Source organism: Epinephelus lanceolatus, chromosome 19, assembly GCF_041903045.1.
Source record: "Epinephelus lanceolatus isolate andai-2023 chromosome 19, ASM4190304v1, whole genome shotgun sequence".
In the NCBI taxonomy this organism is placed as follows: Eukaryota; Metazoa; Chordata; class Actinopteri; order Perciformes; family Serranidae; genus Epinephelus; species Epinephelus lanceolatus.
In genome coordinates, this window is record NC_135752.1 from 7,432,083 (window position 1) to 7,450,096 (window position 18,014).

At 39.2% G+C, this 18,014-nt stretch overlaps 1 protein-coding gene across 3 annotated transcripts in view; it reads right to left on the reverse strand.

Moving 5' to 3' along the window:
- The window catches only part of dcc (DCC netrin 1 receptor), a 418,775-nt gene that overhangs the window by 83,180 nt on the left and 317,581 nt on the right, over window positions 1-18,014 (reverse strand). For all 3 annotated transcript variants that reach the window (XM_078162332.1, XM_078162331.1, XM_078162330.1), the window contains exons 19-22: window positions 12,205-12,312; window positions 10,207-10,401; window positions 10,061-10,093; window positions 2,436-2,501 (exon numbers count right to left, since the gene is read on the reverse strand). In XM_078162332.1, the coding sequence (XP_078018458.1) occupies window positions 2,436-2,501; window positions 10,061-10,093; window positions 10,207-10,401; window positions 12,205-12,312 (402 nt within the window). The remainder of the gene's footprint in view (window positions 1-2,435; window positions 2,502-10,060; window positions 10,094-10,206; window positions 10,402-12,204; window positions 12,313-18,014) is intronic.

Consider the following 18,014-nt stretch of genomic DNA (forward strand, 5'->3'; position numbering starts at 1 on the left):
TGCTTGCGCAAACTGTCACTTTTTCATGTGGGCAGGACCCTCATGACCATTTTTTATAAATCCTGTATTGAGTCTGTTCAGACGTTCTCCTTGACGTGCTGGTACAGGAACCATACCATTAGGTCTAAAAAGTCAGTTAAGAGAATTGTGGACATGAGTAGCAAGATTCTTGGGGTAAAGCAGGCCACACTCTCTGATCTGTACACCAGACAGGTGGGGAGGAAGGTTAAAAGCATTCTGTCGGATGCCAGCCACCCCCTGTTCACTGAATTTCAGACGTTGCCCTCTGGCTCCAGGTTTAGGTTCCCGCCCGTTAAGAGCAACAGGTATAAATTTTCTTTTATCCCCACAGCCATCTCTATCTTAAACGCTGGTCTTGGGAGGCGTTAACTAGCCCTTACCTGGCAGAGTTTTTCAGTTCTTACTGTGACCAGTCTTCATGTGGTGTTTTTTAGCTCTTTTTATTTTGTACATCTATTGTATTGTTATTTATTGTATAATTGTATAAAGTTTTCATATTGAAATTTAAGGTATGTTGATGGATTCACGTCATTAACTCATGAATTGTTTAACATTAAAAGTAAACGTTCCACTTTAAAAGTTGCCGACAGTTGGCCCAGTGAATTAAGTAATTTTTTTGTCAGACTACAGCTGCTGCTAGAGGCAGCAAAACATCCTTTCATTTTATAGTTAGAGTTTACTAATATATGTAAAACCTGCCTTGGTATGAACAGTGATTACATAAGCCTCAAAACCAGCCCCAACTCAGCCATGAGCAGAGTGACTTTTCTAAGTAACAAACAATGTCAATCATTTTTGTGAAGCTTTTCTTAAGTCAGTCATCCTACAAAGAGAACAGTGGCTGTTGAACCATTCTGCTAAGTAAAGTTTCAGGGGAACATGAAGATTCAGATGTTAATTTCTTCCATTAAAAACTCTTTTGAACACCCAATCTTTCCTTCAAAGCTGAGATATTTTCAACTTTCTAACTCTTTAACTTTAATTTCTCATGGGGTGTGGAGCTCTGAGCCCAGACAACTACCAATATCACTTTATCAGAGAAAACAAGGAGCATTAAGACATTTTAGTGAATGTGTATACCAGACTGTGCTCAGTCCCCCAGCCTGCTCAGACACTGAGTGGATCAGAATAACAGACTGGATCAGACCACCTGAGTACCAAATACAGACTGTAAACGTAGAGACCTACAGAACTGTCTCCTGGCTCAAAGAGACTAGGCTGAATATTCTCTGTAGGTTGTTTTTCAAGTGAGAGGAAGCTCTGCGATATAAAGGATGACACCGCGTTAAAGATGAAATACGGTGGAGGTGATGAATGAGGCTCTGCCCTCGCTGACCCGCCATAAAGCCAGAGGAGGGCGGAGGTCAGAGAGGACGGATTTATGATCCCCTCCGGTTACAGCAGTGACAACATGAACGAAATGTTAGAGAGACCATTTTCAAACACACACACACACACACACACACACACACACACACATACACGCAGGCTGCTCAACAGTCCTCCAATGAGACACTGAATCACTGCCTGCTACAGACCCTGACCTTTGACCCCTCTGCAGAGGAAGGGTAACTGAATAATTTTTCTTGAAGCTGAACTAAGATAAGACACTTATAGTTATAATCATGACTTGTATCATTAGCAACAGCTTTTGCTTTAGCAGTACTTTCAGTGTTATTACCAGCAGCTGTACTCGTATTAGCCTAGTGTGTAGTTATGTATTTTAATAAGAATTTGTGTAAGTAGGGTTTTACCATTTCTTTGAACCCCCAAACCAGAACCCTTACATGTATGACACATTCATGCATGAGCACATGCATTTCCATTATAAGACTTGTAATGTTTTAGTTTGATATTCTTAGTTGTAAAAACTAGAAGCTCATGTTTTCCCCCGTGATTGTCCTGCTCTAATATTATTATCAATAATAATGTTGTTGTTGTTTTTGGCATCATATTAAAAACTACAAGTGAAGATTGATATGCCACCACCCTCGTTTAATCCTGTTCCTCCATAAAGATTATTTTCCCCAGTTTGTAAAAAAGCTGATTGATGGTGAGATAGTGAATCTAATTAATTTTTCCTGCCGGCGGCGATACGACAACAAACAGGAAGCAACCCTAACGGACTGTAAATCAGCACACTGCAGCCCCTCGTCAGCACGCAGTGAGTCATTAAACTAAGTTTAGACATGACTGAGCTGAGTGATCAAAGAAAACAACTGAGTCGCTGTGATAATCTAATGATGGTGCAGAATATCACACACACACATACACATACATAATTAGCTCAGCTCCCAGGAGATTTGGTCTCATTGCACTAAATAGAGTCCAAGAATGAACCCTGATGTAATTCCACTTTCTGACAGTCAGATTCAGTCAAGTAGCAGAACAGTGTGTGTTTGTGTGTGTGTTACCGTTAATGCTGCTCCTGTCAATTAGATTGGTGTCAGACGGCCAGTAGGCATGGTCTCCTCCTCGACCTGCGATACAAGAAATAAACAGGAACATCAGGAAAAACAGAACTAGGAAACGGTGGAGATGAAGAAGAAAAAGCTGAGAGTCATTCTGGAGATGGAATAGAGGGACTGGACAGAGAGAGTGGTTCCTGGTTAGGAAATAAATTACTCTGTTAAGACAGTGCGCTCACACACAGACACACACACTTCATAAGTGTGCTGTGTGTCTTTCTCTCGCTGAGGTATCAACCACCTGCATGGATTCAAACACTTCATGGGTAGTCGTTGCCGCAGAAAGGACTTGCAGGCTTGTAGTATTATTCCGGCAGGAGCACTTTTTTGGTTTCTGGATCCATCTGGGTAAATAATGAAGCTGCCATGAATATTCAGCTATTTACTTTACTTAGTTAAGAAAGTCTTAAGGACGAGGACCTCACAAAGACTTGTTCAAATGTGTTTTTGAGCTGCATTATGCTGAATCACAGTCCAGTGTTTGTTTGTTTTTAAATCTGAGATATTTGCCTTGTTTCTCCTACAGGGCCAAACTAAGCTAACCAAGGCTGGGGGGCGGGGAAGGTAATTATTACTATATTGACGTGTATGGTTCTACTGAATCATTTCCAGTGAGAAACATGCTGTCTTCACTAAGTTTTGGTGTTGAGTAATGGCCAGAAAAGTGTTTTTGCAGGACACTGACATCATGGTTAAGTTTACCTTTTGGATATAAAATGTTATCACTTATTCATTTTATTGTATCAGATGTTTGAGTGGAATTTTCTCATAATTAGCACATAAATTCTTGAGTTATGTCTAAACACATGTTTTGTGAGGTCACAGTGACCTTGACCTTTGACCAACGAATTGTAATCAGTTCCTTCTTGGGTTCAAGTTGATGTTTGTGCCAGATTTGAAGAAATTCCCTCGAGGTGCTCCTGAAATATGACGCTGATGAGAATGGAGTGGACATGAAGTCACATTGACCTTGATATTTGACTACTAGATTCTAATCAGTTCATCCTTGATCCTGAGTGAATATTTGTGTCAAATTTGTAGAAATTCCCTTGAGGTGTTCCTGAGATATCATGTTCTCTAGAATATGCTGTAAAATCCAAAAACATAATGCCACTGGTCACAGCTGTCACTGATGGGCGATAAGAGACAATCCCAGCAGAGTGCACAGAGAACAAACATGAACTTCCTGTATAAGATCTGCAGTTGGACCCTCTTGACATAGTCGGCATTTAGCCTGGTTTTAGATCTCTGAATGACCAACCACATCTCTGATTTGTTCATTTTAAAAAGATAAGTAATGCCCACTGATGGCCGTTTAGAGAGCTGCTTACAGCGGTTAGAGACACAATTGAGTTTAGTAGTCTGGATTAAGAATAGGGACACTATCTTTCTTGCCCATTAGATACCTAGAATACGTTCGCGAAAAATAGCCAAAAAAATGAAGATGAAATGAATGAAAATGAGACCAAAGCTGCTGTGCAAGTTGTTGTAAATCACCTCACAGAAATCTTAAAACTCTTAAATCCCTTGTTCAGTAGCTGTCTCATCTGTGCAACCATTATATTTGCTATAAATCATTGTGTCTAATTGATTAATATTCATCTCAAAGAGTAATTTTGAAAATTGTAGTTTTGGCAGGTATTTCTCCCCCCCCCCCCCTAGTTCACCAGCCAGCAGTTGAGCCAGTATCTGAGTTTGGAACACTGGAGGAACAAATTTAGGGAGTAAATCAGAAACAAATCATTATAGAGACAGCCAGAGAACAGAGATTGGAAACTGATAAGAGAAATTTCCAAAACCATCCACACTGTCGCATCCATGACACAACTCACTCTAAAGACTTCTACATCTCAAAGTAACCTAAAGCCAGACATGATACATAATTCTCACACATTTTAAAGCTAAAAGCTGGTTTCTTCCTCCCACCACCCAGCAGCAGCAGCAGCAGCTGCTGCGTTGAGTTTCGGTGCTGTAAAATACGAGGCAAATTTGATGTTTTCCTGCAGTTTGAAGCTAAAGAAATGCGTTTGATTAAAACTGCATTTTAAATCTTCCTTCTTCGGAAAATACATGCAAACACACACATTAATTATCTTTCTTGTCAGCCAGTCTTTGTGTGTGCATTTAACAGTGTGTATATCTGTGTGTGTGTGTGTGTGTTTACAGTATAAGGTTCACAGCAACAAGGCTGAACATCAATCTTCCGTTCTCCCCTGACAACACTTCTGATTTATATGGAGAGGGACCACAGTGTGTACATGTGCACATATCACACAGACACACAGACAAAGACACACACACACACGCACACAGACACACATATCTGTCAGTGACAAACAGCACCATTTAACACTCTGACACCAGAGCTGAGACTCTCTGGTTCAGTGTCCCCATCACTTCACTGCGCTGAGATCAGCCGCACTGAAAATTCCCAGAATGCATTTGTGGAACGGTGCAGTGATCACCTCGGACAAAGGTGGTCTGCATGCCATATCCAATCTGTATATTATTGTGAACTATATGTGTATATATATATATATATATATATATATATATGAAATCTTCAATGATGCAGAATCCTGATCATAGAACCTGTTGAGAGCTGTATCTGGATTTCCAGCAGGAAGTTTGAGCACATTCGCTGCCGAGGTTGTCCCTTCTGTTTCTGAATTTCATGGACAAAATATCTCTGTCCAGTAATAATGTCATTCTGTTGGCTTAGGTCCAGTATGCACTGCTTAAAGTCAGTTGTGAGGCAGCTAGGATGAGAGTCAGCACTTTTCAGTCGAAGTTTGTTGAACGCTGATGGGAGATAGTAAATCACCCCCTTCTGGTGGTCAAAAGTGTCCAACTCAATGACTGTGTATAAAGATGGACGGGATGCCTCCACTTCTTCCCATGTGCCATCTTGTGCTGGTGACATCATTTGGAACCTCAGCCTGTGCTGTGTTTTTTACATTTGGGAAGATGTCATTTTGTCCATCTTTATTATACAGCCTATGGTCCAACTGCAGATCTTATGCAAGAAGTTGTATCACATTCTCTGTGGGCTTTGACAGAGTTGTCTCTTGTCAAAAGTTCTATGTCTTATTTTCTTGGACAAAATCTTTAAAGAAAGCAAGAAGAGAATGTCCAGTTTGGTGACCTCAGGACTACATCTCTGTTCTCTAGATCTGTTACTTACATGGTGGTTTAAGGTCGGTCAGCAGTTTAACAACTTTAGTCCTGATTGAAAAATCTCGACAAATGTCAGACGTACTGATATCTTACATACATTTATAGTCCCCAGAAGACGTATCTTGGTGATCCCCTGGCTTCTCCTTAAGGACCATCCAGCTTGGTCTTACACACAGGGTGTCAACACAGTGGCAGATGGACAAAAAAATTAATTTCAACCCCTGCCACTGGCCCCTTCTTACTACCAGTCCATTTTGCATTAAGATACAATGCAAAAGGCTGCCCCTGGTGTTATTATAGGAACACCTGGGATTCTGCCCAACTGGCAAAATATGATTAGGGCTTGTGCCAACACATTGGCATTTGTGGTTTTCAGTGAAATGACTGTTGCAAGGATTATGATTAAATTTAGTTCAGCCATTCATGTCGCCCTGAGGATGCACTGTAATAACTTTGATGGTTTTTTAACTTTTCATCAAATGCCATCTCTCCCCGTCTTCTCCTCTAGTGTCCCCATGTGCTTCACTTTGTGGTTTGGAGTGAATGTCTCAGACACTATTGGATGGATTGTCATGAAATGTCATAGAGACATCCATGTTCTTCTCAGGATGAATTGCTATAAATTTGTGATCCTGACTTTTCACTTAGTGCCATTATTGGACCAAAGTTTCTGCTTGATTAATAACTTTTTATGACCAAATATTTGAAAAACTAATGACATTCTCATTAGTCTTAGCTGTACTTTGTGTTAAGTGTTAAATTAGCAAATATTAGCATGCACAAAGGCTAAACTATAATGGCAATCATAGTAAATATTACACCTGCTTAGCATTAGCATGTTAGCATTGCCATTGTGCAGGAGTTGCCACCAACAGAATCTGTTTCAGAATGATACTAACACTCATTCCGCTTAAAACTCAAAGGCTTTAAAGAAAAATACAATTAAACATTAAAAAATACAAAGTTCTTCATCGTGTTCTCTGAGCTGCTGTGAGAGTTTAAAGTTAAATGACACAAATTAAAAAAGTTTTGAGCGTTCATTAGCATGAGGTCCCCCTCTGCTTGCCGTTTGCAGCAGCTGATGAATAGAACCAGCGAACAGAGCGTTAATTATGTCTGAGTTAATTTGATGAACTTAAATATGGTAAACAGCTCTTTTCCATCGCCTCTCATAAGTCTGAATTAATAACTACAAACGCCTCTTCTTCCTCTCCCGCTCACTGTCCTTTTATTTCTCGCTCAGAGGAAGTTTTTCTTGCCATGTGAATAACAAACAACTTTCCTTCAGCTTGATGAGTCAGGGTTGTTTGCATAAAATGAAAAATAAAATGGAAAAACTGCTTCTGTTTCCCTCTGTCTTCTTCTCTTGTTAAATTAATTTTGAGCCTGAGATTTCAGCAAATCATACTCTGCTGATCCCTCCTTTTATCTGTCTGCACTTTATCCTCCTTTTCCTTCCTTTTCAACACCCTTTCTTCCATTTAACCTCCTTTCTCCTCTTTGTCTCTGCTCTTTTCATCTCATCGTCCTCTTCTTCATCCTTCTATTCTTTTACCCAGGGCTTGACGCTAACTTTTTTCCCAAGGAGCACATGTGCTCCTAAGTTGAAAAAGTAAGGAGCGCACAAAGAACTTTAGGGGCACAATGTAAATTGATCAAATAATGTGTTTTCCGTAATAAACGTGATGCAAATAGACATTTACAAGCAAAATTATTTAATGAATTTGTATACAAAATGTACAGAAAGGTAAAATCATCAAGTTTTGAAAAAGTATTGCAATTTAATTTTGTCTTTAGTGTTATTATCTTATATATATTATCTTTGCAATATGATTATCTTATATAATGTTATTACTAACCTAAAACATTCTCCAGGTCCTCTGAAACTCTGCAGGACTTAAGCCTCTTTCACACAGAGCTTTTGCGGCGCCCACCGCGGGGTAGGGCGCAGAGGACAGGATTTGGGGGAGTACAGGCTCGTTCAGGAGCTACAGCTCCATGGTGACCGCTTCCGGGTCTACTTCAGGCTCTTCTCTGCTATTGGACGCACGGCACCAAGGTGTCGTCACAGCGCGTTGCAGTGAAATTAAAAAAATTTCAATTCGAGCGCAGGCTGGCGGCGCGCGCTGCTACCTGGCAAGAGCGCCGTGGTAGCACATACACAATGAATGGGTTTGTCGGCGGAGGTCTGTGCTTTGCGCGCTCTGTGTGAAAAGGGCTTTATTTCCACCCTGCCCAGCAGTGGTACCATGGCGAACGGTCCCTAACTGCGAGGAGAACAGAGCAGGCTTCCCCATACGTAGGTCTGCCGCTTCCTCCACACTTTGACTTATTTCCAGCCTGCCCAGCAGTGGTACCGTGGCGAACGGTCCCTAAAGGCCTCTACACATGATCAGCTGTAAAACCGCTTTGTGCTGGCTGTCCCATTGTTTGTCTATGGAGAGGGCAGCAACGCCTGACAAAGCGGCACCGCTACCCTTGGCGTTGCGCACGATATTCATTGTGCCAACAGTGGCTTGGAAAACCGCCCATAACCGTGTCACATGGGGAAGAGGGAAGAGGGAAGGCGGCTGGAGTTCCTCCAACATTTGCGGTTAGATTATCATATTTTTTTATTGACAAAAATATACGCTGCTTCGGCTGATTTTTTAATGCACACATGTGCCCCTAAATATTTTTTACAGTTCGCATACACCTACTTTTTGTCGTAAATGCGAGTGAAACGCTTGCACTGTCGAGCCCTGCTTTTACCTAAATATTTTTTCAGTTAACAGTAGTCGAGAAATAAGAATAAAATGGGAAAATACTCAATAAGGTTGGCTCCCATCCAATCATTGAAAATCAGTGTAATTGCTTGCACTGTTATTCATTTTCTATACATTGTTTTGGCCATGCAATACTTTTGCAGAATTTGAGCTAATCACTTCGTTTCAACAGTCATATGTCCACAGTCTGTATGTCTGTAACAGTAATTTAAATTTTCAGCTTGTTGCTGGGAAAAAAATGGATGGAGATTTGCATGAAATGCCAAAAAAACAAACATGATTCACACAGAATCTCACAATCAAATGCAAGATAACTAGCAACTACCTACTTGACCTGTTTGCTCATAACTTTTGAATCACATCCATTTCAGCCCACCAATTGTTTTTGCATCATCTCCTATATGCATGACATGATTTTGCCAAGTGGGACATGCTCCTGGATCAACATCCCACATTGCTTTCCTGGACCAACATTGCGATCAACCAATCACAGCCGTCTAACATCATCAAGGGGCTGCTCCAGGGTTAGTGAGTTAGCTTGCTAATTTGGGAGGCTATGCTAACAAATAAACTTACTGATAGACTAGAATATTAGCGAGTTAGCTTGCTAACTAGGTAGGCTATGCTGACAAGAAAGCTTACCAGTAACAGCTGCAAAGACCTCCTTTTTCAAAGCCCATTCAAAACATTTTTTTTTTGTTGCACAGCAAGTGTTGATCCAGGACCATCACTGCCATTTTGATCCAGGATAATTTGTTTGTCGATCCAGAACCATCATTATTATCTTAATACTGCACAGTTTTCTTTAGGTTGAACCAGGAACATCATTTCCATGTTGATCCTGCTAGATAACTTGTTTATGTTGATCTTGGATCATAATTCACATATCACAATAAAAATATAACTTTACAAATCTTTGGGAGCAATCAGCAGGGGAACACGGTAGTTGCACTTTGAATCAATGCAACATGTTGCTATAATTTACCAGTAAATTTGTGATGCAATTCAAGAATGTACTGTTTATGCTGAGCAAAATCATCAATCTTGTCAATATTTACTCTGTCAACAGTAACAGCTAGCAATCACACATCACATATTTTCTTCAGGAAACTTACAATATCTAGTTGTCTCTGTGAGTGAGGAACAAAACACACTGATGATCTGAAGGTGTCAGGAAAATTGAAATAAAAAGATACAGGGATAACAGGAAGCTGAAACATGTTGTGAAGATGATTTGAATATTGGAGATAATTATTTAAACATAACTAGAGATTCATATGAATGTTGAATGATGAATTATTGGAGATGATTTGAACATCAGACAGGATTTGAAGATACTTTGATGAATGATAACTTGAATTAGAAGTGATGTGATAATAGAGACATGAACTGAGAAGATGATTTGAAGAGGGATTTTAAAATCAAGAATTCAAAGCCATTTAGAATAAAAAAGTATTATAATACAATCTGTTGCAAAAAGAAAAACACATTGAAGTTGATTTAAAGATTAAAGAGGATTTAATGATGACTGAAAAATCAGAAGCAGAGATGACTGGAGGGGAGAGAAATCATGACAGATTACTGTAAAAATCCAAGCACGCACACACACTAGTAGCGGAAAAAGCCTACCTTGATCATTGGCCATCTTGTCTGGATGTTCCACTGCAACAGCAAGGGAGAGAGAGTCAGCAAACTTATAAAATATAAAACAAAGAAATACATTTACAGATAAAGCAGGTCTTGATCTTCAGTCACACACATACACACTGACAGACCTTTGGCAGTCCTGAAGTGGACGGGTTCAGACAGCGGGCCGACCCCTTTGGCGTTCTTGGCCTGGATCCTGAAGTAATAAACCGTGTCGAGGTTCAGATCCACAACCTGATGGGTCAGCCGGTCACCTGTAATCGCCTCCATTACCCAGTCATCTATTGGCATGTTCTTATCCAGCGTGTAGTACAGGATGTAACCTAACAGATGATGAATTATAAAAATCAATATTTATATCCATAGTGCAGAACAGTTAAAATTAGTATGCTCTTATTCAGTTTGTAAGGAAAATGTTAAATGTTGTAGTGAAAAACATTCATATAACTCAAGATATCATGTAGATTTAATATATTGACCAATATTTCTACTGTAATTTAAGACCCAAAAAACCATTAAGACTTATAAGACGTATTAACTCCGTAACTCAATGAACAGTCCATGAAAAAATTATTTTTTCCAGCAGATATCTTAGTTACAACATGATTGAGCTAGCAAAGCAGTTTTGTGTTGCTATGTGTGGTATTTATTCAGTTTTGGGAAATCACGATGTTTAGAAAGCACAATCTCAGGGAGCGCCATGATCTGTGATGCATCCATATATCAAATGTGCACACCGCCCCCTACTGTATTAGATGGGTGGCACCATGGTCAGCTGAAGAAGAGCGGCTCCTGATGTCACTCTCCTGCGCCGCTCAGATTGCCAAATCATTTTCGAATTATGGTCACTATTTTGCAGGGCAGACCACGAAAATGAAATAGCAATGTCTTCTTTGTTTTCTTTTTGATTATGGCATAAAATGTGCAGTCTTGAAGAAGAAAATGCAAATGCAAATAGGTTGATTGATTATTCATTTTATTTATGAGTGAAATAATGCAGCCACATTCTTAAAATGAAAAAGCATTTCTGTAAATGCATTTTAATTTTCAAATTTTACATTTCAAATTGAATTTTGTTATCTATTTGCTGGGGCATATTTTGAAAATGAAATCTCAAATGACTTTTTCTTTTTCATTTTAATTAAGTAAAAGAATGTGCAGTCTTGAAGAAGAAAATTAAAATGCAAATAGGATGATTGATGATTAATTTTATTTATGAGTCAAATAATGCAGCCACATTCTTAAAATGAAAAAGCATTTCTGTAAATGCATTTTAATTTTCAAATTTTACATTTCAAATTGAATTTTGGTATCTATTTGCTAGGGCATATTTTGAAAATTAAATCTCAAATGACTTTTTCTTTTTCATTTTAATTAAGTAAAAGAATGAGCAGTCTTGAAGAAGAAAATTAAAATGCAAATAGGATGATTGATGATTAATTTTATTTATGAGTCAAATAATGCAGCCACAATCTTAAAATGAAAAAGCATTTCTGCAAATACATTTTAATTTAAATATTAGTCATGATTCACTTCCATAGATTTTCAGATTTAAGGTGTGACATATTAAATTGAAGATCCTTTTTTAACAGAATTAGGCAAAAGAATATAAATAAGAAGAATGTGTATAAGATCTAAAAATATCTGAGCTGTTTTTGTGTGTGTGTGTGTGTGTGTGTGTGCGTGTTTGGTGCTTTGGTGTGCTGTTATCCCTGCAGGGAGCGTTTGATTCGTCCTCCAGGACGCTGCAGGAGCAGCAGAGCTCGTTAAAACAGACGGGTTTACAGCCGGGTCGATCGCCCAGAGGAGGAGAGAGAGAACAATGGAAGAAAGTATGTGTCAGTGTGTGTGTATGTGTGTGTGTTTGGTTTGGATAAATAGGCTGACAACTGAAATCTTGTAACAGTGTTCTGATATTGTAAAACAATAATTTTTGGTCTACTTTCAGATATTTTACAGACTAAATGACCAATCTGTTATTGGGAAAATAATCAGCAGGTTAGTTGAAAATCAAAAATCAATAACCACTGATGAACAGTGTGTGTGCAATCTGTAATTGAACAGTGAGTGTGCACCGTGGATAAGTGGAGTGGTATAGTTCTTGTGGTTAGTGTGTGTGCACTCACCTGTGATTCGTCCGTTAGCCTCCATTGGTGGTTGCCAACTGATTAAGATGGTGCGGGGTCGTCCCTCACGACTGATAACTGTCAAATCTTTAGGAGCGGAGCTAGGAGCTGTTGATTATGGATGAACAGAAAATAGAGGAGAAAAATAAGAAAGTCAGCAGTGATAGGATGAGATAATGGTGTGGTCAGCTTCAGTTTCTGTATATCAGTTGATGACAGTATTCCGAAGTAAGTAAACCAGCAGATGATTTGCTGAAATTTAGCAAAAGTAAATTCATTAGATGTTTAACCAGGATTACCAGCACCGTTAAATGTTTATTACAATTTAACTAATGCACTTAAACTAACAGTTTTATATTTTGAGAAATGCTGTAATTTGCTTTCTTGCAGAGACTGGATGACAAGACCGATATATAAATCGTGGCTCCGCTAAGTTCAAGCTTTCGGTCAGAGGACCTTCATCTCCCTGATGAAGGTCCTCTGACCGAAAGCTTGGTTAATTAAAGATACTTGCATTGATCCAAGTGTGCAAATCTTATTTTCACACAGAATGAAACAAATAAAAAAGATGTGCAGTATATGTGTAATATTTTGACATCTAAATCACTTTTATCAAGCATTTTATTTTGAAAGTCAGTGACACAAGTTGAACAATTGACCCCGTCGTCACATTCATCACCGACATGAAGGACTCCAGCGATGAAACTTTGCAGCTTTGACTTAGACATAATAACAGGTAACAGGTGGGGTCTTTTACTGAGCTTTACAGGGATGGGTGGGTGAGGGTGAAGAGATGTTTTCATATAGTTTTGCTGCTGTTAAACGTGGTCCCAGTTTACTTCCATATAAGAAGAATGTTTGCTTTCTTGGATTCATTGTTCATTGTGGAGGCACACAAGAAAACAAAGTTTTCATCATGAATTCAACGTAACCCGGTGATTGATTGATATACAAATAATCATTTTGTGGGTTAAGTATTCCTAATACAAGTACATCTCAATTTTTAAGCTAATAGTAACAATAACTGAATTTCGTAGGCTAATGGACTTTGATAGAGAAGTTTAAATGTTTAATGTTCAAATTTTTGAGCTTCAGTTCAGCTGGATGTTGACGGTAGACTCTCAGATTCAAGCTTGTTAGAGACGTACCTGTCTCATAATTATGCCTGTCATATCAGACTTGGCTGTTTCAACGCAAGTATTCGCCTATTGGCTCCTTTTTTTCCAGTTTGAGAATCTGAACAGGGTTCAATGGGATGTTCATTATAACAATGACATTCATGAAATATGGTAAAAAGCTAACCGTGCTAAGGATAGGTCGGAAATGTGCAACATTTTATGCTAACACTAGATGTCAAACAAAAGCTAGATAGGCTTCTGAATCGTATTAGGTTGCTGTGAGCTTTCAGGGAGCAGCCCTAAAGTTCATACTGTATGTTAGGGCTGGGAAATATAACTATGTACGATATATTGATATATTTTCAAGCAAGATATAAATTTAGACATTGTTTATATACGCTGGAGGAAATCATGAGTTCCAGCTGAGCCTGTTAGTGATGGTGGCAACCTGTACTTCTCATAAATACAGAGGGAGGCCATGGAAAAAATACATGTGCACATACCTGCTGAGAAAAGTAGATGGTTCGAGCACTCAAAAGTAAAATAATTACACCTATCTTCAGTTTATAATCAATGCTCCTCAGCGGTTGACTACTCAGCCTGATCTGCATCACCAAAACAATCATTTTAACTGAAAAACACTAGATTCAAGATATCAACCACTTCCATTCACCTCATAGAATAACTGTTAACAATCAATTAACGGTCCTGAACACAGAGTTGTTCAAGTACTCTGACTGATTGGACAGGTTGGAGGAGCTATCTTGAGAATTTCATAAAGGCCCTCACTAGTAGCGTCCCTGTCAACATGCCCTCATTCCTAGGTCGTCATATACTGACATTCTGTCACACCCTTTGTTGTCTCATAGTGATGGACAAGGCATCCTTTAGCATCTATTCTCTATAGTCCTTTCTACACACAGAGCTACAGAGCTGCTATGAAGTCCCTCCTTAATGTTGCCTTTGCATTTTTACACAAAACCAAACACTGGCAGCATCATGCAGTTCCAGTTTGTGATTTTAGACAGTATGCCAGCATCACAGAAGCAAAAGAGTTGTGACGGATATGATGTAACACACCAGTGTCTGTCAGGCCTCTATTGTGACATATAACATACACATCAGCAGTGCTTTCTAAACAATGACAATCATTTACTGCCCTGTTATATGCTGGTTGATCTCGTCCTCCGCTTAGAAGGTAAGGAGCACCCAGACCTCATTGTTTTCCCAATTTTGGCCGCTGTGCTCCCTCTTTGAGTTTACTGCTAACTGTTATCAGCTGCTTTTTTAATCTCCCGCGAGTTGGTGGCATGCATAACACTTTGACAAATCATCAGACCCATTTCGCCCATGGGCCCATCCTTTTGACTGTCCTCTTTACACAGACGTCATTTTAGCGCTGTTATTATGTCTGATGGCAGCTTAAAGGCAAGACAACTCTAATTTGAATGTAACTTAAATAACTTTATTAAATAAATTACATTAAATGATGATATACGTATTATAAAATGTATCTTTTTTTATTATCATTATTATTTACAGCACCATTTGCATATCAGGTGAAGGTTGGGAGGGATTGTGTTTAGGTTTAAGCCTCTGGGAGGCATGGAAGTTGCATTACCCTTTGCCCATTGTATTTCCACATTTCTTGCTGTGCACTAAGTGAAAATCTTGTCCTGATAGTGATAGTAGTGCTAGACGGCAAGTTAGTGGGATCACCAAAATTATTCAGATTCATCCTCTGGGGAGCAGGGAAATCCACAGCAAATTTGATTTCAATTGGTCCAGTAGATGTTGAGAGATTAGTAAGAGACCAGAGTGTGTGGGCTGATATCACCACTTCTAAGACTCTGCCTCTGGCAGCAGGTAAAAACCAACATATAATATAGTGTCCCTCAGCTGGTCTCTTTTGGACTCAGTGGGTGATTATTTAAAGCAGAGGTATTATGTACTAAAGGCAGATTTTTCTGTGTTTTGCTGTGAAAATGTGGTCAGTGTTTGTGTGTCCAGAGCTGGTGGTGGATCACTGCAGGGACTGAGTGGGCTCAGTCTGTCTGCTTGCTCTGAATGTCAATGTATTCCAGCAGGCCCCGGGGAGTCGGCTGGGGTAATGCCGTTCACGCTTAATTGGGTGACAAATCCGACAAACATGATTGTAAACATCCTGAAAGCGATACCTTGACATTTTGATTTCAGTCTGTGGTTGGGTTGCATTGTTGCAGACAGTTGTTGTGTTAATGCGGGGGAGAGTGGAGTTTCTCCATTATACCTCACTGAACCAGAACATGATTTCTGTGCATTGTCAAACCCCTTATTAAAAGTAAGCGCTGTTCAGGGAGGAAAAGAATATAAAAAAGTTCCACCCCCATGTTGTTTTGGTGAACCCATGTTTCCTAAACCTGCCCTCATTTAGTATATAGTTGTTTTTCCCAGAACGACTTTAAACAAATTCTCCAGAGAAAAACTGAACTGTCTGTGTTAAACCGAGTGTTTTCCATGTCAGTGAAGAAGAGGAGGGGATGAAGGAAAATGTTATTACAGCTGAAAAATGATCACCCACTAACTAGAACTCTAAAACTTGGTAGTGTGAATGTTCATTCCTGACCTCAAGAAGAGTAGTTCGACAGCAAAAACTTAATTCAAGTTTCATTTGATATAGCATAGCATTAGCTCAGGCAAAGCAATGAAATTGCATACATGCATTAACCCCCTGAGACACCAGCTTTTGTTTGTATTTATTTTTAATTTCTCCTTGTGTTTCGAAAGAGAGGGACCTGTTAAGTAAAAAATAAAATAAAATAAAATACACATTGCCTTTCAGCAACAAGTAGTTTTTGAAAAAAAAAGAGAAAAAAAAAGTCATATGGGGACACTGAATTTATTTTAAATAATCACGTTTGTAATGAAGTATTAAACTGTTTATTTCGCCTGAAAATTGTTCAAAAACTAAACAACAAACATTTGCTAAATGTTTTATAACTCCGAGGTCACCATTTAAGTCTAAAACTGCTCAAAAGTGTTCATTTCAATGCCTGAACGTGGCTGTGTAAAAGTAAAACTGCAAATTATGTATCATATTATTTGCAATTTTGCCTAAGCCTAAAAGTCCTTGAATTTGTTCATGTTGTAGCTCTGTATGAATTGTCATTGCTCCATTCTCCAAGCTAGGAATGTCCTTGTGTGTAAAAACAGTCTGTCACACCTACTTGGCCTGTGTGAAATGCAGCGATAATACAATGATAAAGCCCCAATGTCCTCACATAGTACTTTTCTAAATGACAGCGTCTATTTAGCCATTTCTAAAACTGGACAAATTTGAGTGCCATATCAAACTACAAATATTATTAGGCATTAATATATACATTTTAACCATAGAATTTGATCAGATTTTGTATCTTGTCTACTTTTGTGTCGGGATCAGCTGTGGACCTATTTGGCAGAGATGGCCGCCATCTTGTTTTTACATGGATTAGTGTATTTTTTTCTTGCTACCATTAGATGGCATGATTGAGGTCTCGGTTAAGCAGAATTAAGTATAAGGTGCAGTTATCCCAAAATATCCTCATATGAGGACACAGAGTCGTAGGCAAGCTGCGTTCACACTACAAGGGACAATGCCAAACTACGACCAGCTGCATTATAGCTGAGTCCAGGGGTCGCGTTAACCGGATATTCTCGGTCATTGACTGGTTTTTTACAACAATGACCGGAAAATCTGAAAGGCCGTCGGTCATTTGACCGGTTGCAATTACCACCCCTGCCCACTTGGCGGGGGAGTGCACAGTCAGTGGTTTAAGTGACTGCCGTTTTCACACTGCAGAGAAAAAGTCATTCATCTGTTTCATGTAGCGTTGTTAACATAACGGCCTGGACACACCAGATGCGTTAGTGCCGCAGAAGTCCTGCGAGTGTACTTGCAGGCGCTTGACTGTCCACACAGGCAGCGCATTTCTCCTTCGCTCTCCGTGCCGGTTAAACATCGACTCCATTCGTCTGTTCCCGTCAGTACTCGGTTTTTCACTTCAACAGGTTATTTTAAACATGGGTAGGGCCATATTTTAATCCTTTTTTATAATGTAATAAGTTAATGACAATTTGTCATTGCATGTCCATGTATTGAGCATGTTGGATTAACACTGAATGAATAGGGCATATTGTTCTGACCATTTTATTTATGTAGTCTGTAGGCTCAGTGACACAAAATTAAAATTGTAATGAAGTGATTAGGGTATTGAAAAATGTGTTTGATTATGCACTGTTGTGTTATTTTAAATTATAAACATGGTATTCCCTCACGTTCCTCAGTGCATGCTGTTGTTATTTTATGTTGAAAATTGGCCGGATTCTCTTGTCTTTTCTGTGTCCGACTTCCTTTTTGGTACGATCCGCTCGATCCAGCTTGACAGAAGCGCTCGCGGCTCGCGTGTAGACCAGACGCTGAACTGAAGCACTGCGGTGTGTGGATGTCTGTTCATCTTTTCGTTCATGTCCTTATTAATGCACACTTTATAACTTGCTTGTTGGATTTATTAAAAACGAACGAATGAAAACTAAATGTCTTTGAATATCTTTATTATCATTTAAAAACGAAAATTAAAATGACCTGTAAAAATAGATTATGACCGGATTTTTACGACCCTGTCGGTCAAAATGAACGGCGACGAAAAAGTCTAGCGCAACCTCTGGCTGAGT